At 34.6% G+C, this 24,494-nt stretch overlaps 4 protein-coding genes across 5 annotated transcripts; 2 read left to right on the forward strand and 2 right to left on the reverse strand.

Moving 5' to 3' along the window:
* Positions 1-78: 78 nt before the first annotated feature.
* Positions 79-2,531, reverse strand: LOC101257274 (uncharacterized). The gene is made up of 2 exons (XM_004241886.5): positions 2,247-2,531; positions 79-312 (listed from the first exon to the last, which is right to left on the reverse strand). Exon 1 carries the CDS (start codon positions 2,529-2,531, stop codon positions 2,268-2,270), a length of 264 nt encoding a protein of 87 aa, XP_004241934.1. The 3' UTR covers positions 79-312; positions 2,247-2,267.
* Positions 2,532-2,649: 118 nt separating this feature from the next.
* Positions 2,650-7,765, forward strand: LOC101254704 (uncharacterized). Its single transcript, XM_010324495.4, has 3 exons — positions 2,650-5,973; positions 7,052-7,160; positions 7,409-7,765. The coding sequence occupies exons 1-2, from the start codon at positions 5,583-5,585 to the stop codon at positions 7,102-7,104; spliced, it is 444 nt and encodes a 147-aa protein (XP_010322797.1). The 5' UTR covers positions 2,650-5,582; the 3' UTR covers positions 7,105-7,160; positions 7,409-7,765.
* Positions 7,766-8,838: 1,073 nt separating this feature from the next.
* Positions 8,839-16,873, reverse strand: LOC543862 (vacuolar H+-ATPase A2 subunit isoform). The gene is made up of 20 exons (NM_001247358.3): positions 16,660-16,873; positions 15,403-15,529; positions 15,182-15,237; positions 15,025-15,081; positions 14,784-14,895; positions 14,635-14,672; positions 14,421-14,522; positions 13,823-13,879; positions 13,649-13,720; positions 13,459-13,560; positions 13,279-13,341; positions 13,070-13,202; positions 12,581-12,687; positions 11,413-11,607; positions 11,253-11,339; positions 11,023-11,127; positions 10,024-10,121; positions 9,864-9,942; positions 9,471-9,559; positions 8,839-9,325 (listed from the first exon to the last, which is right to left on the reverse strand). The coding sequence occupies exons 1-20, from the start codon at positions 16,735-16,737 to the stop codon at positions 9,211-9,213; spliced, it is 1,872 nt and encodes a 623-aa protein (NP_001234287.2). The 5' UTR covers positions 16,738-16,873; the 3' UTR covers positions 8,839-9,210.
* A 1,414-nt stretch (positions 16,874-18,287) lies between these two features.
* Positions 18,288-23,807, forward strand: LOC101246832 (uncharacterized). 2 transcript variants are annotated; one of them, XM_004241849.5, is made up of 5 exons: positions 18,288-18,767; positions 18,956-19,743; positions 21,628-22,032; positions 22,266-22,462; positions 23,415-23,807. In XM_004241849.5, exons 2-5 carry the CDS (start codon positions 19,311-19,313, stop codon positions 23,658-23,660), a joined length of 1,281 nt encoding a protein of 426 aa, XP_004241897.1. In that variant the 5' UTR covers positions 18,288-18,767; positions 18,956-19,310; the 3' UTR covers positions 23,661-23,807. The 2 variants fall into 2 exon arrangements, with proteins under 2 accessions (XP_004241897.1, XP_010322796.1); XM_010324494.4 differs by having other exon boundaries at positions 18,373-18,767; positions 18,932-19,743.
* The last annotated feature ends 687 nt before the right edge of the window (positions 23,808-24,494 follow it).

Genomic DNA, 24,494 nt, shown 5'->3' on the forward strand with positions numbered 1-24,494 from the left:
ATCCGTCATGAGAAAAAGCAATGTAAATCAAAATCGATCTAACAAAAAGATTTTAAGAGCACGGGACAAAACCTTAAATGGGAGAAGAACAAAATACGTTGATTCACATAAAAAGCAAATTCAGCCTCTGTTTGGTAAGGCACACGTTATACCGCCCACAGGCAAAGAGAGGAAGTATTTGACTACATTTTATTAAACCAAATAAATAAGCCAAGTATTGCACAACTGAGCCTCACTGAGTACACCAATTACTGAAAAGAGGGTAAAAGCAACCAACAGAGATAGATGTTTGTCCTTCACCGTATCATCAATCTGTCAACAGAATGCAAAAGAATGAGTTGAAATATAATGTATAAGGTACGTCCATATATCTACCTATCAACACAAAACATACCATAGTTCTCACACAATTCTCAAATCTCACTTCAATTTTCATTTTACCTATGAGAGAATGACATTTTCCAAACTCAATTAGTATATCTGGACAACTAAGCTAAGCATGATAAGTAATGTTGTGAGACTGTCGTATCATACAACTTGTATGCAATAGCTGGTTTTGAGTATTATTATATGAAGTAAGCTAGTTCTCGAGCTCAAACAGTACACATGACATGCCCCAAGCAAGATAAAGCTCAGAAAACATCATCCACAATTCAGTTTCACACTTCTAACCTGACAAGATTAGTTTGATTATCCAAAATGTAGTTTTTCTAAGAAAACAAGCCACACAATTTTCACAGACCCACAGATATGCCCCCAACCAAGATAAGAGGTCAGGACATCATTCACAATTCACACTAATGACCTGACGAGAGCACTTCGATTATCCAAAATATAGTTGCTCTAAGAAAACAATATAATTCTCATGGATCCACAAATAGCTCCCCACTTCTTTAAGACCCTGGTCCTTAAGTATAGGAAAACATTTTCAAGCATGAAATACTAATCAGCATTGTTAAGTTGTCTCACTGCGACCATCTTCAGTAAACTTGCACCAACCACCACAACAGATCCTGATCATAAAAAATAATCATGCACCTTGCAAACAACAACCATATACAGGCTAACTGGGTCTGGCTTAATAAATTTTCACTATCCATTATCCTCTCATTTAGAAATGTCTGGTTCTCTCTAACTCCATATGTTATCTACATCTTTCTTCTGACATACAAATAGTCCATCAGAGAGGAGGAGTATTGGACAACAAGATCAAACATCAAATCTAGTTGGCCATTTTTGTACTATGCTATATTTTTTGCTTAGCTAATTTGTAATTAACTTCTTATGTTATTTAGGTCCAAGTTGTCATGTCCAACGCCTTCAACAACCATATTCACCCATTTAAGGTGTGTCTGACAATTTAAGACAGATATGGCTAAACCATCTCAATTCTCCAGAGTGAGCATGATATTCACTAATCTTATCCTTTATGTGTGTTGTCAAAGTTATTGATTTTACCTCATGTAATCATGTATGACAACAAATCCATTTAAGCATTCACCTTAGAAATCCAACATTCCTTCTTACATAACATTGTTTCTTTACAACCATTACATAGGGACTTACTTTTCACTTGGGTAAGTATATTCTTATTGCATAAAACTTGAATTAGTACTTCTCTACAACAACAACCCAATTTTGATTCTATGCGTTGCATCTTTGTTCCATTCTACTAAACATGAACCTAAACATTAATTGTCTCCATTTAAGCACCAGAATCCCATCTAACGAACACTCTGCTCGGCAAAAGCAGCAGTGCTACTAATAAAAAAGCTTAGAATGCAAATTCTCATACTAGAGAAATACATTTACCCTAAACTTATAAAACAGTGACGGCAACCAAGGACTACTTTCACAATTTCTTGGCAATAATTTACATATACTTAGATCTTTGTTGGCATGTCACACTTTCTCTATTATTTGCTATCCTTGTTTTACCTCTGTATTGTATTTTTCAAACTGCCTTGTTATGTGTTAGTACACTCAACCTCTCCCGAACTCCAATTGTGCAAATACACGGGTATGTTGGTGTAATTTTACATTGATTTTAGCAATTTCTGAATGTTCTTTCCAAAATTTAACCTCACTAGCAATATCCAATTATAAGATCAAATCATCCTCACCATAAGGTGATTACGTTGACCATCTAAATGAGTAACTTTAACCTACAGATCCGTTACATAAATGGATCAGAAAAGTTGCAATTCCATTGATAGAGCTCATAATCAGTGTTAAACTATAGGTACCTTAGAAAATCGGAGGGACAATCAATGTCCGCCGCCGTGCTGTTGATGCTCGAGGTGACGTCGCTCATTTGGAAGGGCGACGAGATAGGATAATATCATGCCTCCGAAGCATACATGGAGAAGAGGATCAACGGAGCTGGTTTCGATGTACTTAGCATGGTAGTTATCCAAACCCTTCCTGATAGCATTCTTCGCGTAACCGACTGAGAGCATCGGCTTTAGGTACCCCGGAACCTCCTTCACCTTCAATCCCTTTATCTCCTTGTAGAAGTTCCTCAACGCCATTTTTCCGGCAAGTTTTTTGCTGAGATCTGAAACCCTAATCCCCTTGCAGTTGTGGTTGCTCTGTCAGTCTTACCGGAATATTTAACTCTCTTTTTGTAGATGCGTAAAATGTGAAATTAAAAAAGTATTACGTCTCACTGATTATATTTGAAGCAACTAATGGGCTGGCCCAATATATACCTTTTCTTTTTACATTCCCTTGTATATTTATTTAACCTTTGTATATATGGTATAGGGTGTAAAAATTCGAATCAAATTAAAAAAAAAAATCAACTAGTGATTTAATTTGATATTAAAAAAAAATCGAATATATTTATGTTTGGATTGATTTTAATTAAAAAAAATAACCCGAAACCAAATAAATCTGACATTGTATATGTAATTCTAAAATTTTATTTCATACATAAAAATATTTAATTTGGTATCATTTTAAAATATTTCTTATACTAATTCATAATTTTTATCTTTTAATATATTATTTCAAGTTTAAAACTTAAAATTCAGAATGGTCCAATAAAGGTTATAGTTCATATATAATGACAATTATAATAAAACTTAAATCAGAATCAAATTAATACTAATGTAAAAAAGAAAATCAATTCAACACTAAGAATGACAATAATATTGCATATTTGTTCTTTAGTTTTACATTGATTTAAACAATTAAAATACATAACCTTAAATATTTAGAAATGTGACTAATACTTATTAAACTTATTTTAGCATGATTTAGTACTTTTAAAATTATGATTATTTTCATTATGACATTACAATTTTTATTTTATATGTTGATTTCATTGTTATTTTTTAGTGAATATTTTTGTGTTATCAATACTCATCTCATATTTTGTGTTATTCTTTTAAGAAACATCTTAGATAATTGTATTTTGATTGGACTAAAGAAATATTTAGAGCACAAGTTAATTATATGTTTGTATGCAAACTTTACCGAAAAAATTCAATAATCTGATAAAATATGAAGTTTATTAGTTTGGTTTGATTTATAAATTTAAAAATTCAACACAATGGTTTGGTTTTGATATTTGAAAAATCCGAACCAATTCGAAGTTGAAATCCAAAAAAATCTGAATTTTATTAATTTGGTTTGGTTTATAAATTTAAAATTTTAGGTGAATAATTTGATTTGATATTTGAAAACTCCGAACTAATCCGATCATATACACCCCTATACTGTAGCATATACACGCCTTTCATTTGAGCTACGACAAAATAATTATGTAGAGAAGGCCTATGTATGAAATAACATAGTTATAATCAATTTCATGAATTTCAAATACAAGAATAAAATCATAATGACAAATTGTGATGCGATGAAAAATTGGATATTAAATTTGATAGTGACTGAAAAGTTAATTTTCGTAAAATAACTTTGAACCTTTTAAATATATCCTTATATACGATTATCCAATATGGAAAAATCAGACACAAGGCCAAGTTTTCTAGAGGTTATGGTTTGTCAAGGTAGTCACCAATTGATTTGGAGTTAGGTATGAATTTTTGTTGTATAGTTAAATAGTCTCTGTCCCCATCGACTTTATTTGCCACCAATATAACATTATCTTATTTTTAGTTCCTCATATATCAGACATACCACAACAATAAACAACATACTCATATAGTTTTATAAATACTAATAAAATTGTGTTTTTTTATTATCACTAATAAAAATAGAAATAATTATAATAGAATGATAAATCAATAATATAAAATAAATATAGTAGCTATCGTTTGATTTATTTGTGTTTCATATCAAACTGTTTGTCAATCCCCATATCCTTTATATTCTTGCTCGCCACTCTCCCTCTCTCGATCGCTTCCAGACATTCGCCTTTCTCGCTTCATATAATAAAATTGTATAAATTGTGTTTCTAATTGTATAAAGCGAAAGAAAATTTTATATACACATGCAAATACATATATTTTGTCTTATACACTTATAATTATATAACAAAAGTACTATCCTGTCAAAGTCTCTTTTGTCTTTCTCTTTTTCTCGTTTTATACAAATTCAAATTGGATATAATTTATCTCTTTCTCGTTTTATACATTTCGATTCAATTGTATATTCCCTACCCAAGTCTCTTTTGTCTTTCTCTCTTTCTGATTTTATACAAATTCAAATTGTATATGATCGTCTTATGCACTTATAATTATACAATTCATTTTATACACTTTGTTTTCCAAGTCTCTTTCTCTTTCTCGTTTTATACACTTCGTCTTATACAATTCGCTTCAATTGTATATGTACAACGAACTATACATATATATGTTTGTTATGAAACACAATTATGCAAACTTTGATATATCATACAAATATAAATTTATGTTTAATATATATGAAAGTTAAGGGGAAAAATTGTATGAAATAACAAACTATTGATTCAAATTAAATGTTATAGTCATAGTTTATTTTATTTATAATTCGCAGCAAACATCCTATTTTTTTGCCATCTGATTCGGTATACAAATAGTCATTTTATATATTTCGATATAAAATATATAAAATATGTTTGTGTTTGTATAAAGTGAGAGAAAAATATATATACAAATACAAAGACATATATTTTTGTTATATATACTTTTGATTATATAAATACAGATCTTATTATATAAATTATAATGTATAAATAAATTTGTACAAATTTAAACAATTAGTATAAAATTATATGTATCTAGCAAATTACACAAATCAAAAGCTCCATAGCAAATATAAAATTTGCTATGAAGCGCAATTATGTAAATTATTATTATAACAAACAAATATAATTTTTATATTTGCTATATGTGAAAAATGCATAAAGTTAAGCCCTTAAATGATATCAAAGTCTTCGACAAAGATATTGGCCCAATAGATGCAGTTAAGCCCAGCCCAATTTCATACACCGCCAAATTTTTGCTCTGATAAATTGACCGGAAGCCCTTTTCTTGCGTCAAATTACTGGCAATCCCCAAAAAGCGAAAGTTCCTCGTTCCTTCCACATCGGTGTTTGTTTATCTATTTATAGAACTACCTAATTCTTCTCAATTCTAATGGCCCGTTCCATCGCTCAAGCCCTAAATCTGATCCGAACCACCACCGTCGCCACCTCATACACCACCCGAAATGCTCTGCTACTGGTAGCTTCTAGAAGCGAGTCCACTCAGGCAGACAGGAGCACCGGATCTGACACCCCGGAGGCAGAGGCGGAGGCGCTAGCGGTGCAGAGGATTGAGGAAGCCATTCATCGGATCATAGTACGACGATCGGCTCCCGATTGGCTTCCGTTCCGTCCTGGTGCTTCTTACTGGGTTCCACCTCGACGTAGTTCGTACGGTGTTGCCGATCTCGTCCACAAGCTCGCTAATACGCTCACGGAAGAGGAAATTATGTCTCTCGCTACGTTCCGTGGCTGGCCTTCATCTAATTTCTATCTTGATAATGGTACTTAGCTCTCTACCTTTCCTTCGAGTTTCATGATGAATTTTCTTTCGAAGTTGTACATTAATTGCAACAATTGGATATAGTCGACCTTGATTATCATTTTAATGGATCCCGAGTTCGACTCATAGGAGATCTATTTCCTTCGTGTTTCATGATGAATTTTCTTGCTTTACATAAATCGCAACAATTGCAAATAGTTGTCTTCGACTCATAGCAGATCTATATATCTGTAAATATCGTGAGTTCGATCTTTTTACTGCAGGGGAGGGTGATTAAATTACTGCTGCGTTTGCTGGATTGGATTAGGATGTTTTAATAGGAGCTGAGATAATTTTGAGTCTTATGTGCATTACTTAATCATTTGCGGAGAAGGGTTATAGAGTTATAACTTGGTTATACATTTTATTTTATTTAGGAACTTCTTGAAGCCTTAGTCCTTGTCCAACTATCCTTTGGTTCCCTTGAGGAGAAGTTGCTTCCCTCTGTTGTTCCCGTATACTATTCTGCATGCTATCTTCAATCTGGTTTTCGTTGCAGCATGTTTGTTGAGCTAGGCAGAAGTTCTATTGTGTGATGGTAAAAATGTACTGCACTGTTACCCTGAGTGATTGATGTAGAAAGTCTGAACCTGGCCAGAGCTTCCTTTATTCAACAAAAAAGAGAACTATCCCTCAAAGAAGTTTCCATGATAATCTCACATAGGATACATTTGTATTGTTGTGGAGCACTTAATACCAGACTTTTATGGTTTACACAATTGTTACAGTAGGTTTAAGACCACATGTTTCAGAAGTGTTATCTTTATTTTGCTAAATCCTTTTTCAGTCAATAGGGTCACATAAAATGGAATAGAGTGTATTATTTTGTTTCTCTTGTACTTGTGAAAAAATGGTTTAATCATCTTGCTTTTACAAGAGTCTGGTTGATTTGTTCATGATAACTTATGTGCTAGAACATTGTTGTTTATCTTGAAGGTCAAGTGTTCTTTCATGAACCTAAGGCTATTTTGTTACAGTCAGGGGACAGGTTTGCTCATGTACTCTTTCTCACCTTCTCAATTTTTTTTCTGCTGTTTCAGACGAGTGTAATGTGGCCAAAAAAGAAGTCCAGTCTGAGGACGAGGAAGTTTAACTGCAAGCATGAGCATGGATGGGGAAAGCAACTGGTTCTCCATTGCTGTCGTTAAGGTGGGTTAGAACTTGAAAATTATCGTTGAAATGACCACATACTCCTCATCAGCTGGAGGGTTAGGTTGCACATCATAGAACATCTTGTTATCTTCCGGTGAACTCATACTTGATTGGTAGACCTATGAACACTTGTGTTCTACGAATGCTTCGAGACCTGTCTTATCTTATGCCTTTGTATAGAATTCCACAGTTACCACTGGGGTGGTAGTTGCAAGATACTCAAATGTCTCTTCTTGTATTTGCAGGTTTACAAATTTGTGTACATAATGTAGCTGAACAGAAGGTATTGAGGAAGCATTTCGAAGCTGGAATATGTACATATAGGCTTCCTGTCATATTTCTTTTCTATTGGAAGAGTAGTATCTTGTCGAATGTACAGTGTAGGTTTATTTTGTTTTGCACTAATCCAAAGGTAATAGGTATTTCTGAATACAAGTTAGCTCTTTGCTATGTTTCCGATTTTTAGGTCACACCTTAACCTCATTAGGAAGCGTCATTAGGAAGTCATTAGGAAGCGGAGTTGGATATGCCCTTGTTATTGTAATGTTGTCTTATCATATTAGCTTTTGTAAATACTTGAAATAAATCTTCGTTGTCCGTTATTTGCTTCTTGTTCTTACCTTTTCTCTACTTGGGCGACAGCCAAGAACTCAGATTGTCTCTTCTCTTTGCATTTCTCAAGTCTTTTTCCTGTGTTGCCAATTTACTGATTGTTCGGTTGAATGGAAGCTCCTAGCAAATTTCTCTTCTACTTTCCTAGTTATAAATTTGTTTAAGTTGATCCTGACAAGTTTACTAAACATTCTAATTGGACGGAAGTAGACATACTTATGTAGGTTGCACAAATTTTAGCAAATCTGGTCGTTCTCATTTGTTAACGAAGTCATGTTTTTTGAATGCGATGTTCCAAATATACATGTGCAAGTTTTAGAGAAGTGAATAAATGTAAAATGTAGCTCCCCATCACATTTGGCGGAGCCTTGATACGGCTCTTGGCACGGCATGGGACAAAGAATAAGATGAAGCATTATGGAAGTTCAATTGGCAAGAAAAATTAGTTGTGCCTTTTTCATTATAAAAGTCCAGTTTGATCTCTGCCTAAGATGACTGCCTTTGCACCGACTTATATCTTATGGCAGCTCGAAGAAATCATAACTGCGGCAGCATTACGAATATGTTTTCTAGGTTCTGTTGAGGGCAGACCGTAGCTTTAACTTGGTTTGATAGGAAAACACTGGAACTCGAATGCAGAAGAGTTGCATACTATGATTGAATGACAGTTTATTTAATTGGACCTGTGGATATGTTACAAACTCATACACGACGGGTAAGACTGAAAGCTGATGAGAACGTTTGGATGGTTTTTTTCTTTAGCAGGAGACATGTATTTGCGTCTATTAGCTTGGTATAAACATTGGGTACTTGCCGTGTGTCTGGAGTTAGTTGAGGTCGAGTCCACTTTGGTCTCCCAATATTCCACTATGATTAACATTGTAATTCCCATATCAAACCTTGCAAATTCATGAAATCTCATCGCGATTGAACAGTGACCTATTTCAAAGGACATGAATAGCAATTTATAATCATGGCGATTGAGAAGGTGCACGCAGGTCAAAGGTTTCAACTTTCAATCAACCCTATGCTTAAATTTGCAGGTCAAATCGAGGACAACAAATTCCAGAAACATGTATTATAGACCTTTATTACAAAGTTATTGCACATCTGATAACAACAAAACGAAAACCAGTGCAATACATACCCAAGTGATCATAATGCTTAGGTACACTTTGCTGTCACCTTTAATTTTCAAGTCTGATGATAAAGAGAGGATTGAAACTGAATAAATTCACCTAAACGACCCCTTGCCTAACCGTGTTACAAAAATAAATTGAGTTACACCAACTAAACAACAAATTTAAGGCACCATCCCATTTTTACTTATCCAGCTCTAGCATCCAAACGACCATTTCAGTGTGGACAACAGCACATAACTGATTCAATGGTTGGACCCGTCCAAGAACTGGAATACATCTACTGAAGTGAGGACTTATCGAGTTTCATCCTCAAGGTTGCGGAAACCAGCAGTCAAATCATCATGAAGCTTCTTAAACTTGGCTACCAAAGCATCCTCTCCTTCGGCTGGATCCTCAAATTTTTGGGACCTGCAAAAAATGGAGGCTTAAAAGGCAAAGAAAAAGAAGAGAAGGGGATGGGGGAGGCAAAGCACCAGACTGGCAGCACGGAAAAAAATCTGTAACTTTATTATGAAACTACATAACAAAGTTCATATTCTTGGGAGTTACTTACACCAAACGGTAGAATAAATCCCCTAGGCGATGCTTAATGAGAGTGTAGGTCATCTTCTGGCCATCCATACCAGCTCCTCGTTCAACGGCCTGTGAGAAAGATGATACACCCAAATGTCACAAGCATATACCATGGTACAAGTTTCTCGTATTAATTAATCAAGAACCACTCTTCAGAAGTTTGAATCTTATTCGTCCCTAAATCATCTTAACTGAAGAGCAGTAAAAGGAAATGCGAGCATGAAAATAACATAAAGAGTGACAAAAGAAAATATGAACATGAGTGAATAACACAGGTAAGTAAAAATGGGCAACAGAAAGTGCATATCTCTATAAATGATAAACCCAACACTATAAAGACATGTATGATGTATCAATAGCCAGATTACTATACCTGGTTGGCTAAGTTATAGAAATGGATAATATTCCGTAACATCCAAACAGACTTGTAGAAAGGACAGAATTTGTCGTACCTGTTACCAAAGAAAAATGAATGTGAGATCATAACAATCACAATTAACAAGCATACTATGGTAGACTATTTTAACACTTACGGAGTAAATGCATTTTGTGCAAGGTAGTCCTCCCTCAAAAGCTTTGCAGTTTCCAAAGTGATTTTATCTGTTTCAGCTAGAGCATCTTTACCAACAAGCTGCAGAACACAAACAGCAATATATCAGTGACAGCTGTATCTACTTCCTTTAGACCACTGAAGTTTGAGGGAAAAAGAAAATTGTTGGACAGGAGGAGGGCAATTGAGAAGAAATGTTTTGTTTGCTATGAGAGGCTAAAAGCTGTTTTAGCACACAGCAGCTGAGACCTGAGTGTTAACTTTGCTATGCAATCCAACTGAAAGTCTAGATCTAAAGAAACGGGAACTCCCTAAAGTGACAGCTGATACACGATACAATTGAAGTGATATACCAACTACTGAGCCATCACTTATCTAAGTGATTGAGACAGTACAGAATTAGTTTCCCTCGTTAGCTTAGTGCCGCCAATTTCCCTCAACAGAGAGTAACAAACATAGATCTCTTAACCAAATGAGATGATGATTTTCCAAAAATGTTGCTGAGGTCATGGACCAGGAAGACTCGGAAAGACGTTAGATATAGATTCAGGGATCAGTATGGACTCACTGCTTTTCCACGAAGTCTATTTAAGTGGAGTGTCTGTTGATGACCTGAGTTGACATCTGGAAAAAGGTGCAAGAAATGCGAGAAAAGGTCCCCTACAAGTAATAATGGTGGTAAGAAGAGACGTAATATGACTAGCTGTGTAACTTTATCCAATTTAAAAGGTTGGCTCGCTGTCCTATCTGCCTGTAAGTGAAAAGGTAACAATGAAGATGGCCACAGGAATATGAACAAGGAAGACGGATAGCACTAGGAAATAGTCAAGTCATGAACAATTTGTCCTTATCAACAATCATGAGTTTGAAGACAGCAAAGACTGCCCCTCATAGTCAAGACTGTGCAGATGAGCTGCTCTTTACGACATACAACTCGAGAAGAAATATTAAAATATAAAAAAGAGGCATCATAAAGACATACTTGCACAATTTCATTTAGGTCATCCTCCCTTTGCAGAACCTCACGGGCTTTTGTCCTTATGTTGATAAAATCAGGATCAAACTTCTCATAAAAGGACTCCAAGGCCTGGAAATAGAAAACTTGCGTCAGCGAGTAGCAGTATATAATCAATGAATAGAAGTAGCAAAAGATGGCTGATGAGCATGTTTTGCTGTATAAAGAATATCAACATGAACATTTAAACAACATACCCCTGAGTATTTTGAATAGGAAATAAGCCAATTTACAGAAGGGAAGTGTTTCCTCTGAGCCAATTTCTTGTCCAGTCCCCAGAAGACCTGGAAATGTACAATATTAGAGAAAACTGGAGAAAAGAAACTTCCAATAGGGTAGATCTGCGGCTTGACCAACCTGAACAATACCCAGGGTTGCGGATGTAACAGGATCTGAGAAATCTCCTCCAGGAGGAGAAACAGCACCAACAATTGTCACACTCCCATTTCTCTCAGGTCCACCAAGACATTTAACTTTACCAGCACGTTCATAAAAAGATGCCAAACGTGCAGCAAGATAAGCAGGATATCCACTGTCTGCAGGCATCTCTGCCTGAAAGTGCATAGTGTATGTTAAAAGAAGACAACACAAAGCACTTCGCTCCAGATTGGGAAGACAATCATTTTCACAATACTGTATGATAGGTTTTATATAATCCAACAAAACATGCTTTTAGGCATTGCCCCTGTAGTGAAAACTCGATTACACACCAAGCAAGGCACACGCAGAAAGGAATGTCTGTTAATAAATGAAATAAGAGAATAGAGCAACCAAGAAAGAAAATAATATAAAAAGTTCCCTTTTCATCATCAATATGACTAACCGACTATTCATGCTGCCCAAAAGTTCAAAATATGATTACCGAGAAACACTAGAAATTATACAAAAATTAAAGAAAAACCGTGAAAAGGGGAAAAGGTAAGGTGTTTAATCTTCATTGATTCCTGAAAGGAAAAACAGTGAAACCACAAAATAGAGAGCTGCAATGAGTACAAAAAATCAAGCCACAGTCGAACACAAAGAAATTGGGATGGAGAAAAGCTAAAAGGAGAGACTAAAAGTTACTTCTGACAAAATTGCAAGGAGGATACATAATTTCAATGTAGTCTCTCTTAAACAACCAGTTCAAACGGGCTAACAAGAAGGAAAAAGATTCCCTTTGTCTTATTGTAGAAGCTAACTTATCTGAAAATCTGAATGTCATGCAAAATGCAAAATGCTTTATAGAAACTCAAGAGTTATTTAGAAGTTAGAACCATATAATATTGCCATTCGTACATGATTCTGTTGAGATCGCACATAATTGCAAATTAGTTGATAACATAATAAATAAGTTACAGAAGTAGCACTGATGTATTGTAAATTGGTTGGGTACTATAATGAATAAGTTTATGACAATGCCAAACATAATACGAGCAACCAAACAGTAACAGAAAGCTTTGCCGAAAAGAGAAAGAGGATATTTGACTTGCTGCAATAGATGAGGCTAATGGACTTTGTGGCAATAGAAAGAGTAAATACTCACCAGCCGACCTGAAATTTCACGTAAAGCTTCGGCCCAACGAGATGTAGAATCTGCCATCATGCTCACATTGTACCCCATGTCTCTGAAATATTCTGCTATAGTAATGCCTGAAAATGGTATTGATAAAAAGTCAAGAGCTACTATGTTGTATTACTTATCAAGAGATTAAACATAAGAACTAACATGTTGTAAGGCACATTCGCTTTATTTTGAACGAGTTGACACTTAAACCAGAAATGCAAAGCAAGTAGAAAATGTTGTCCATATCAAACATGAAGGTAATAAGAGCAGAGAGTGGAAAATTTGATGTACTCATCTTTCATATTGTTTCAATGGGGGGTACAGTGAGGAATAAAATCATATCAGCATTTATATCCTGAAGTTAAGTAAAATGTACTTATTGTACTTGGCTTCTTTCAGTTAATTAAGGTGCTTCTCTAATGAATTGTCAAGTACCATGAAAGTTAGAAAATTAAAAAGAGTAGCAACCTGTATAGATTGAGGCCTCACGAGCAGCCACAGGCATGTTTGAAGTATTAGCAACAAGTGTGGTACGTTTCATGACAGACTCTTCACGTCCATCAGGTAATGTCATTGTCAATTGAGGAAAATCCATTAGCACCTGCTATTAACTATTATGTGTTATTCATCTCGTGATGATAATAAAGAGCTCACAAAACAGATTCAAAAGATCATACCTCGGCCATTTCATTCCCTCTTTCCCCACAACCAACATAGACCACAGTGTCTGAGTTAGAGTACTGCATTCATTAATCAACATGAATCAGATGAACTGGAGAAGTGTAACAAGTATAAACATCTAACTTTAGATCTGAGATTAAAGTAAAAAGTAAAAAATAAAGCAAAAAAAAGCTCACCTTGGAAAGAGCTTGACTAATCACTGTTTTACCGCAGCCAAATGCACCTGGTATAGCACAAGTACCCCCAAGCACTGAAGGGAACAGAGCATCAAGAACACGCTGACATAAAATAGAGAAATTATAGAGAAGATGTCCAAGATTCTATACATGAATTACGAAATCCAACAACATTCTATGCACTAATTACCTGTCCAGTAAGCAGAGGAGTATCAGCAGCTAACTTTGCAGCAACCGGCCTAGGTGTACGTACAGGCCAACTCTATATATATAGGCAAATTAATGTCAGAATCCAGTGCTGAAACTGCTAGAATAACAAAGTAAAAGGCAATTGAAGAATCCCATGTGATTAGCGTTCAATGACCTGAAGCATAGTGAACTGCTTTTTGACACCTTGAAACTCGAGCTCAAGAACAGTATCCTGCATGAACAACGAGAAGAGGAATCCATCACATCCCCCGATTACTAAAGTTGATGCATTGCTTGCAATATCTTGTTTTATTCTTAAATTTGATGCAAATAATACAGCAAATTGACAACTTATAGCCTACACCTATCTAGCACTTCCCAAATTTAAGAGAGGCAGAAAGATATACAAGAAACTATAATGAGCGAATAAATATCCTCATAACCAAATTTAAGTAATGTGTGTATGTATATAACATAAAATTAAGAAGACAGATAGCAGAATTAATAATATGCATTTAGGACCTAAGTTCAGGAAAAGGAATTGATATCTGTCTTCCCTTCTTTTACAAGTATAAGAAAAACAGGAAAAATAGAAAACTGGTCCTTTTCCTGAACCCATGGTACAGGAACCAGTTCTAACAAACGGCACAATTGGTGGCAAAGTTCGCCATTCTCTAGACATGCTTCACTGACATCGCAACAATTTTTCGAATTAAAACATGAACACTGTACTAAGTGTATATATGCTTGCAGTTTGATGAGTATTCACAGACCTTCAAAGAGTAATGACCAGCGGGAGCAATGTAAGTAATTTTTCCCATGGCATCTGGAGGAAGTGCAACATGATGTTCCATTAAGCTGTTTTCAAAGACGTTCTGCGAAAAGAAATAATCAAGAAGAGATTCAAATACAATGGAAGATACTTGAATGCAGTTTTGGAGGACTCAACAAACTTCTTTAGAAGAATTTCAGTTTTATCAAACTTACAGCATACAGATCTCCACCTGTTAAGATATCTCCCTCGCCTGGCACCAGATATATTATAGTGAGCAGAGTCATCAATGATGAAAGTACACAGTTCTTGACGAAGATAACTCAAACTCCAACATGTCACGGAGTCAAAGTTTAGAACATACCTATTTTCTTTGGCTCAAATTCCCAGAGTATATCCTTGTCAAGGGCTGGAACAGATACACCTCGAGGGATGTAGACATCCCCAGATCTTTTTGCGATTGTCTTCAGTGGCCTCTGCATTATTGACAAAACAAACATATAAAAACAAATTAAGCATTCAAATGGAGCTGCAATCATCTAATATCAGACAAGCTTCAGTACAGAATTTCAGAGAAAAATTGCAGGACATCATCAGATAATAACCTGAATACCATCGAAGATGTTTCCCAAGATTCCAGGACCAAGCTCTACTGACAGGGGCTGCAATTTGAATACACATCAATTTACCTATTTCAAATTCAATATTCCAATAGTTAAAACAAAACAATAAGACTGATAAGAAGTATTTTTATTTTTTTACCTTGCGTGTACGTAAGACAGGATCATTCACCATCAGCCCAGCTGTTTCTTCATAGACTGCAAGAAAGTAGATCTTAATAACAAAACCTTGTTTGTAATTTAAATTTAAGTCCGACTATGGAAATCAAAGCTAGTACATAACTCCATTTAAGAACAATAATCCAAGGATGCTGATAAGGAGATAGTTGTCATTAGCAGGAATAAAGAAACCAAACAATATACCCTGAATTGTCGCGGAATCTCCTTCCAGCCTAATAATTTCACCAATAAGATTGTCATGTCCGACACGAACAAGTTCATACATGGCAGCCCCAGCCATTCCATCTGCAACAACCACTGGTCCAGACACCTGTAAGAATAGGCACAATTTGCAGGCAATAACATAAGTTGTTAGTTCTAGCAAATAGCAATGGCAACTTTTACTTTGGAGTTGAAGAACCGATAACGCAGTGCACAAAAATTCATTCAACGAGAACAAAACCAAGACAGAAATTTGGTAACCGATAATCCCACATCAGCATGATCATCTACATTGTATGCAAAATAGAAAAGCTAAATTAAAAAATCTAACAATGAAAGGTTCTAGTTTTCTCATAAGGAAACTAACAATCACCAAATCAAGTAAACAGTGAACAGATGCAAGTGCATATGCAAATTTTTTTTAACATATACTATTTCCAAATGATTAACAGCAACTGCAGTAATTGTTGTAGAAAGAAAGAGAAATTCAATTGATTTAACGCTTATTAACTCATGAACAATAAAGCAATAAACTGTTTAACCAATAATCGACTCTAAAAGCTTCTTAATTAAAAAAAGGCATAACAGTAGTAGAGTCTAAACTTGACTTCAAATTTTAACTTTGACCTCCTAACTTTCATAATACTTTAATTATTCAACTTTTAAATAAATAAAACATGAGTCCTGTATGGCAGAGTACACGTAGGACACCAAGTAGGACAAAAAATGATATGTAGACATGTGTGTCTATTTGTTCAATTTTATACAAATTTAAGTATCTATTTGTGCACATTCAAAATTGAAGGGCATAACTGTAATTTAAAGTCAAGTTAAAGAGCACATTTATTTATTATGCTTAAAAAAAAAAGGGGGGGTTCGGATAAAGCAAAGTACAAACAGTTGCATTCCCACGTTCAGCATTTAGAGAAAATGTATGCACAAATAAAAACAGCAAATACTGTAAAATCATGTCCTTCCAAATCTCCATAGTTAGCAACGTGAGACTGATCCAACCAATATACAACACTATTAGTGCTATGATTTACTGATTAGCAAAGTGAAACAGTGTCACTTTTACTACCCGTGGTTCAAACTTCGTGAAATTCAAACTTCAATATACACGAGTTGATCTAATCAAAATTAGTCATTACTGACTTTCAAAGTGTCACATAAATTAGAACGACGTTAGTAAAAGCTCATACTCCAATCAAATTGAATCTCAAATGAAAATAGTACTACCTTTCTGACGTAACCATACTCACTCTCCTTTTCAGAATCTTCAAATGTAGTAAGAGGACCTCCAAAGAGAGATGGCATTGTAAAATGAAGCAAGTAAATATGTTGAACTCACGATCGGATCGATGGAAGATAAACTCTCCAATCGAATTGCGGTAGATAAACGGGCACGTTACAGACGAAATAAGGAAGCAACGAGCGAGAGAGAAGAGAACAGGGGGAGGGGGTATTAATCCGTTGTCGTACTCGTCTGCTTGTCTGGTTATCTCATGTGTAACGTGATTCATTCATCAACTTTTTAATTTTTTTCTACTTTTCGAGTTTTTTTAATCCATTTTGGCATCATTAATTAAAATTTTAAATTTGAGTAAATATTAAATATCTAGCAAAACTATATTGTCGCACAAAATTTTCGGACTCTATATATTTTGGAAAGTATTTTGGTTTTGTTGCACATGTAACTTCTAGAGAGTAGTTACATTTGGAAAATAAAAATATATTACTTTGTTTTTAAATATTAGAATAATAATTTATGCTCGATAAGGTTATATTTACGTGCAATATATTTTCGATCTTTGAAAAACAATTTAGTTTAGCTGAAAAGCAGTGCTATTTTTTTTTATGATAAAAGCATGCGAAAAATGCCTTTGTAAATTAAAGGAAATGTTTTTAGCTTTCAGAAGTTTTACCAATAGGCTATTAAATTTCTGAATATTAATAGATATACTATAAAAAGATAATTACATAGAGAATAATTCTTTTTTAGAGTATGACATATGGATAAACTATAATGTATAATGTCACACATGATATTTTCTTAATTTGATAATAAATTTGTAAATAAACTAATGGATTTTTTCGTTATTGTCTAACGATTGATTAAATGATACACTATAAAGAAATCTAAGTAACAAATAAAACAAATTTTTTATTTAAATTGATAATACAATATAACGGGTAATAACCATCCAAACTAGGCGGGTGTTCATGGGTTGGTTCCAATCGCTTATTAATCAAAATGAAGCCAAACCAATTTGATCAATTTTTAAATTACTAAAATCAAATCATATATATATATATATATATATATATATATATATATATATATATATATATATATATATATATATATATACACGCATACACACACATTGATTCCAGTTTGATATGTCTATTAACTATACACAAAAATAAAAGAAATGACTCATTAAAAAGGATAGAAAAAATAAAAATAAATTCAAAATAAAAAATCGTTAAAATAACTCACGTTATAAAACTTCCGATCACTAAATTTTTGATAAATAGAAAATTAAAATTCAACATTTCAGCGTGAAAGGAAGAGTCAGTGACATTGATAACCCCTTCCCCTTTCTAGAGTTGTCACGCTCATATACATAACGTTGAAACCAATAATAAGATAAATATACTAATCTTAAGCTTTTTTAGTTAAATAAAATCAAATATTATTGAATTAATTTTAATTCAACCATGAACGTCTCCAAATACGAGGGAAGGGGGGTGTAGAAAATAAAAGAAGAAGAAAAGGTGGTCAAATCTAGCATTACTCTCAACTATGGGGCGTATTACGTAAATTTAATTCAAAGTCAAGTCAAAACTTTTTCTTCATTTTCGCGGCTTTTTGGGTAATAAACTTCTGACAATATTCTCTGTACGAAAAACCCTTAACCCCATGCACTCTGTTTCCTCTAGGAAATCGCAAACCATTTTTTTATTTTAACTTTACTTAAATCTCATTTCGTCTACATCTTCATTAAATCTTCTTCCGTTACTGTTCCTACTGTCCAAAACTTGAATCAAAATTTTGCCTTTTTGTTCTTTTATCACCTTTTTTTGTCCCTCTACTTGTGTAATTTTTCTTTTTTATTTCTCAGCATCGTAACGCGTAATGTGTTTTTCTTGTTATTCAGATTCATATATGTCACACTAAATGTAATGTATCAGTAAAAAACTGTACCCATTCAACTCACTCACCCATTGTTTTTGTTGCTCTTTTTTTTTGAACCCCTTTATAATATCCCGCCTCGATTCGGTTTCTAGGGTTTGTACTCTTCTTAACAAATGGCTTGGGTGGGTGTACACCGGTTTAATCTGTAAGTATTGTTTATTTTGTTTTGAATCTTTCATTTTCAAGTTCTATTCCTCTTTAAATCAGTAAAGTTTCGTTTGTTTTTTATTAAAAAAAATTAATCTTTTTTTATGATTTCCCCTAAATTTTGAAGTATAAATTGATCGCAGTTTGAAATGTATTTTTCAGTTTTCTAATTGAAATACTGTGCAGAAGCTGAATGTCGTTGGGGTTTTATTGGGGATTTCACATTGGATGCTTGATGATGGTGTGGAAGCTGAGGACATACAGATTCAGAATGGGGCTAAATTAGATTATGGATCTGATTTGAGTTGTCAGAGTTTTGGTGGAAGGGACTGCGAAACTAAAGGTGGCATTTTTGTTATGTATTGTTTGTTTGAATGATTCTTTTTTACTGCATGTAGACTGGAGCTCTTTTGCATCCTGGTGTTGTTGAGAAGAGCAAATCAATCTTTTTGAGGTTAACTAAGTGGGGTTTCTAATTTAAGTGGACGAACGAAAATTATTATTGTGTAAGACATTGATAGGAAAGTTGTTGGTTTAAGTGATGGATTTCTTCAAAGTGAAGAGGTTTAGAAAGGCTCATAAGCCGGAACTAGAGAATAATACAGAGGAAAAACCTGTTCCGCTGCCGGGAGAGCAAAAGAATGAGAATGGTAATGTGGGGAAAACAACTTATGTTGATTCCACTAATGCTGAACCAGAAGATGATGATGATGACTTCATCACTAATGAAGTAAAGAGGAGGTTGAAGGAACTGAGAAGAAACAGCTTTATGGTATTAATTCCTGAAGAGTCAGCTCCAGAAGATGATGATGCAGATGATGAAGAAGAACAGGTGAACATGAATCCCAGTGATTGGAGAGATGTTGAAGCTGAAGGACGACAGTTTTGGTCTGGCTTCAATGCCGTGTATGACAAATACGCTGAACAAATGCTGTTTTATGACCGCCTGCATGTTCAGCAGCTGCGTGAAATTGGTAATAGTTCCGGACTATGTTTTGCTTTACTTCCTGAAATAAACTTTGTTTCCCTTGCTTTGCACTAGTGGCTCCAAATTAGAAACTGAAGTCATCTGTACAATGAGAAAACAATCGAGTAATATATGATAATATCAAAGAAACATTTTCCTTAAATGATGAATTTACAATTCTGGCTAGACAATTAAAAAGCACAATAAGAGAGGATAATTACACTAAATGTAAGAACAAACAACTCTTTTTGGGAAACAATCCTCTAATTAATTCCCTGGGAATTTCTATAGTTGGTGGAGTAGATAGAATCCCAATCAAATATAGTTGGTAGAGTGAGTTGTTGCAATTTAGACACAAATTGCCAATCTTTTCTTTCATCTCGGGAGAAGAAGGACCGGGAGGAGCTAATTCAGACCCCTCCACTAAAATAAGAACATTCCTCACATTCGTTTGTTTCGAGAAATCTATTGATTAATTCCGATTCTTTTCTTTTTCTTTTTCTCTTGATTCTCTTCCGATCGAGACATATAGATCTTGTTCATGGATTAACGAAAAAGTGCAAAAGCTCTATTTGCCTTTGTTATTCTATGAGTCTCTTCCTTTTTTGCGTATGACATCGCCACTCCCTTTGGCAGCATCCAAAGGATTTCTCCTTTGCTTTGACAATGAAATTTTACCCCCGGTCTCCTTTATAAAGAAAGGGAGAGATTTATTGATGTATTTATTGGATCCGTTAGATGCCTGTTCGTTATTAGGGTAGAATAGGGCAATGTCCTTGTCTAAAGTTAAAAAGAAGGTAAATAGAGGAATTCACTTATCTATAGAGGCGAGTCAAAGCTTTTTCCTTGAAAGTTGAATTACGACCTTGCATATCGTTATCGTTTACAGATTCATCAATGCTCAACCTCCCAAGATTCAGCTACACAGCCTCTTGAACTTCATCAAAAAAAAAAAGGGAGAAAGTATAGCTGCACTGCCTCTTGAACAATAGAGACTTCTTCATCTCACACACCCTTCAGAAGGAAATTAGAGATACCCTTCTTTGACTTTTATATCCTGAGATATGATAAAATTACCCTTCATTCAAGTATAAAGCTGCCATTTTACTGTCATATTTATGTTTTAGAATTCAAACTGAGGTGTCTATCTATTTTCATAGCAGCATAAGAACGGATCATTTGTAAAGAGACAAGTTTCAACAACACTCGATGAACCATTCTCACCAAACACCCTACTTGTTGTTTCAATGGAAGGCTCAGTTGACAAGTTCAATTGAATTTTCCAATAGATCATTCCTTTTAATTGAATTAGTAAATGACTTTTAAACTTCATCTGAAATTCTGAAACAAAATTTTTAAATAGATTGCAGAATAAATTGTGAAACTGCAACAGTGTGTCGTGTTAAAGGCATTTGGAGATGAGAAGTCATTCTTTGAAGGCGAGCCTCGAAAAAAAAAAGACTGTAGTGATTGTTTTTGGGTCAAACTGATACAGACATCTTTTATAGCTATTGGAGAGCACTGCTGTATTTTGTTTCCCCCTGCTGTAGGGTTTGGTTTTGTTCCTCCAGCCATTAGGAATCTGGCAAGTTCAATTGCGACCTTTTATTTTTTTGAAATGGTTAAGGTTTTATAAATAAAGGTACCAAGATGTATGCTTTTGTGCTAGATCTAACTAAATAAGAATATTGTAATTCTCATATGTCACGGTCTATACTCAGGCTTTGGTGGTGCTTTAATATGTTGTGTTAATTGTTTTCTGTAGCTTTTAATGGTGCTTTAATAATTTTAATGCTTTTTGTTTTTCTGTTATTGCAAGCATCAAAAGAGAGTTGATTTGCAGCTTCGAGAGTACAAAATCTGTTGGTTAACAAAATTTAGTATTTTCCAGGTTCACATATTCCATCTACTTCTTCTCCAAGATCTGCACCTAAAAAGCTTGTATCACCCTTTCGGTGCCTATCCTTGAAAAAAATGGATGAATTTCAAGATGAAACTCAGCACTTGCACCAGCCTGTGGCTGACATTAATCAAGATCTTGAAACAGCTTATGTAGCTCAGTTGTGCTTGACCTGGGAAGTTCTTCACTGTCAATACACACAATTGAGTCAGAAAATCTCTAGCCAACCTGATAGTCCCATCTTCTATAATCACAGCGCTCAGCAGTTTCAGCAGTTATTGGTCTTGTTACAACGATTTATTGAAACTGAACCTTTTGAACCGGGTACGAGGCCTGAAATTTATGCTCGCATGAGACATGCATTGCCTATGCTACTTCAGGTTCCTAAAGTCCAAGGTAGTACTGATATCTGATAATGGTTGATTTCCTATGAGATGCTCATTTGATTTTTCTAGTGACGAACAACTTCCTTTTTCCTTGTATTGAATGACTTGGACTTGTTATTTGTTAAGAATATTTACTTTGCTAAAGTTTGCATTGTATTCAATGCATATTAAATTTGATGTACTGGAGTACGTAAAGTTGATTTCCTTTTGATCTGGCTGACAAATCTAATCTCTCAAATTTAGGTTCTGATCAAAAGAAATTGGAAGATGATGAGTTGCCAGTTCTTGCTCCAGATCTACTTAAAGTGATTGAAAGTTCAATCCTCACTTTTCGTGTATTTGTGAAGATGGACAAGAAGTCTAGCAGTGTACGTAATCTTTTCGGAAGCCAGAACCAGATGACAACACCTGTTCATCAGGTTCAATGTTCTCTTGAAAAGGTAAGGAATTGGTTTGATATTCTCTGTTTAACCATCCTTATGAGTTTACCTTACTTTTATCACTGTACTTTTTATGAGGTAGTATTGTTAGTGTTTGTCTTGGAAGAATTTCAAGATATTTTCCTTTTTATACTCCAGGAAATAATGGAAATATAGAAAATATGTGTTTGTATAAAATAGTTGACATCCACTTAGAAAAATACCCAATATGGAGCAGATTTAGTAAAGGCTTTGAACTTGTTTCCGACATTCTCCACTTGGGATGAAAAGATGTGTAACACCATCAGTCAATGAGGTTTTCCTTTGAAATTGTCTAGTCAAGATTCTCAACTTAATTTTCTCTTCTGTTTCTGAAATGTGGGGCCTCCATTTTCTTCTTTCTTTTTAGCACATTTCAATTTTTGTATTGTGACGAAGAGGAATAACTTAGTCCATACTCCATATCATCAAATGATAGTATTGTTTCTTTCATAAGCCTTTTCTTGACTCTTCTATCCATGTTGTATTCATATCTGTCCAGCTCTTATGAAGAGGTCAAGAGGAAAGTGTTGCTTCCTTTCGTCCAAACAGATTTTCTGAACCATAAATTAATAGGAAAGTATAAGGTTGTTCAGTGAAAGATTGTTAAATAATAAAAACTGGAAGACGTCTTAGCCATCAACAAGCCCATAGTTTCGTTACAGTATTAGAAGTCTGCCTTTGGAGATTTCTAGGTTTCCTCTGATTTCTATTTATTTGAATGTTGAACTGATATGATTAACTTAATATCCATTTTCTATTTTCAGTAGTTGGTTGTAATGTAGTATTGCTAATAGTAATTCAAGCAAAGCTCTTGCTATCTCCATTTTGCTTTGGATCGTAAGATAAGTCAAGCAAATGCCTATTTTGAGACAGAAGTTTGGATATTGCTGTTGGTCTTCTTTGAGATAACTTCTTACTCTTTCTAATGCAGAAAAAGGTGAAACTGAAGGAACTACGGAAGAAAACAAAGAACCTGAAGAAGAAATCATGGCCTAGCATGGCAGCAGATGTGGACCTGTTGCTTGGCCTAATTGATGTGAAAGTCATGAATAGGGTCCTAAGAATGGAAAGAATCAGTAAGGAACAGTTATTCTGGTGCGAAGAAAAGATGAAGAAGCTAGATGTAACTGACGGCAAGCTGCAGAGAGACCCCTCTCTTATCTTATTTCCTGGTTAGCAGGCAAATCGAAACTCTTGACTTGCTAGAAAAACCAATATTTTTTTTCCTTCTGTATTGGCTGTATAATAGGGTGGATATTCTTCATCAACTGTTTGATCTTATATGATGTTTAAACTTTGGAAAATGACATGCTTTCAAATGAAATGTCTTTTTTTTTTTTGCATGTTTTAAATAAAACATGTTTATGCATGATTTCTATACTTAGTGCATTTTTGTGCAAATTTTTTAGTTGAAAAGGCTTGTTTTTGGTTTGGCAATGCGTTCCCGATGGTTTTGTTAAGCCTCGTAGAAGTGCGGACAGAGCATGATGCCTGCCTTTTCATAATTTTTGCCATTACTTTTTTGACCCAAAACTAGGAAGTTCTTTTAGCTTTTGTTGCTTCACGGAGTGATAAATATCCATTAGATGATCAAGGAGTGTGGACAAGTGATCATCGATCAGGAGTATCATCAGGTCTTGCGTTCAAATTTTAATTGGAGATAAAAATAGTTAGGTATTTTCGAGACCCATGTTAGATGTTTATAACCGCCATCATTCCAGGCTTTCCTATTATTTATTTTTTGTTGTGCCCTGGATCTATTACTTCCTCCGTTTCGATGTAGGGGACATAACATGAATTTATAGCTATATAAACATCACATATTTAAGACTTTCACGTTTGATTTTCTTTTGAACTCGTTTGGGTAAACACGAAAATGAAAAAAAGTCCTAGTTATATAACTTATAAACTGTTAACATCATTCCGTGGAAGGTTAGCAGGAGTATAAAAAGGCCTCTTCGCACATTTGATCCCTTGCTACTAAAAAGTAGATGTCCAATTATACTTGATC

The sequence above is a fragment of the Solanum lycopersicum genome, chromosome 6, assembly GCF_036512215.1.
Source record: "Solanum lycopersicum chromosome 6, SLM_r2.1".
In the NCBI taxonomy this organism is placed as follows: Eukaryota; Viridiplantae; Streptophyta; class Magnoliopsida; order Solanales; family Solanaceae; genus Solanum; species Solanum lycopersicum.

Bases quoted from the DNA above. Each gene is read 5' to 3' on its own strand.
- LOC101257274 (XM_004241886.5), bottom strand. From the start codon at position 2,531: ATGGCGTTGAGGAACTTCTACAAGGAGATAAAGGGATTGAAGGTGAAG.
- LOC101254704 (XM_010324495.4), top strand. From the start codon at position 5,583: ATGGCCCGTTCCATCGCTCAAGCCCTAAATCTGATCCGAACCACCACC. The intron at 5,974-7,051 runs GTACTTAGCTCT...CTGCTGTTTCAG, and splicing joins TAATTTCTATCTTGATAATG to ACGAGTGTAATGTGGCCAAA.
- LOC543862 (NM_001247358.3), bottom strand. From the start codon at position 16,737: ATGCCATCTCTCTTTGGAGGTCCTCTTACTACATTTGAAGATTCTGAA. The intron at 13,342-13,458 runs GTGAGCTTTTTT...TAATGAATGCAG, and splicing joins TTAGTCAAGCTCTTTCCAAG to TACTCTAACTCAGACACTGT. The intron at 12,688-13,069 runs GTTGCTACTCTT...TACCATTTTCAG, and splicing joins TGAGGCCTCAATCTATACAG to GCATTACTATAGCAGAATAT.
- LOC101246832 (XM_004241849.5), top strand. From the start codon at position 19,311: ATGGATTTCTTCAAAGTGAAGAGGTTTAGAAAGGCTCATAAGCCGGAA. The intron at 19,744-21,627 runs GTAATAGTTCCG...AGTATTTTCCAG, and splicing joins TCAGCAGCTGCGTGAAATTG to GTTCACATATTCCATCTACT. The intron at 22,463-23,414 runs GTAAGGAATTGG...TTTCTAATGCAG, and splicing joins TTCAATGTTCTCTTGAAAAG to AAAAAGGTGAAACTGAAGGA.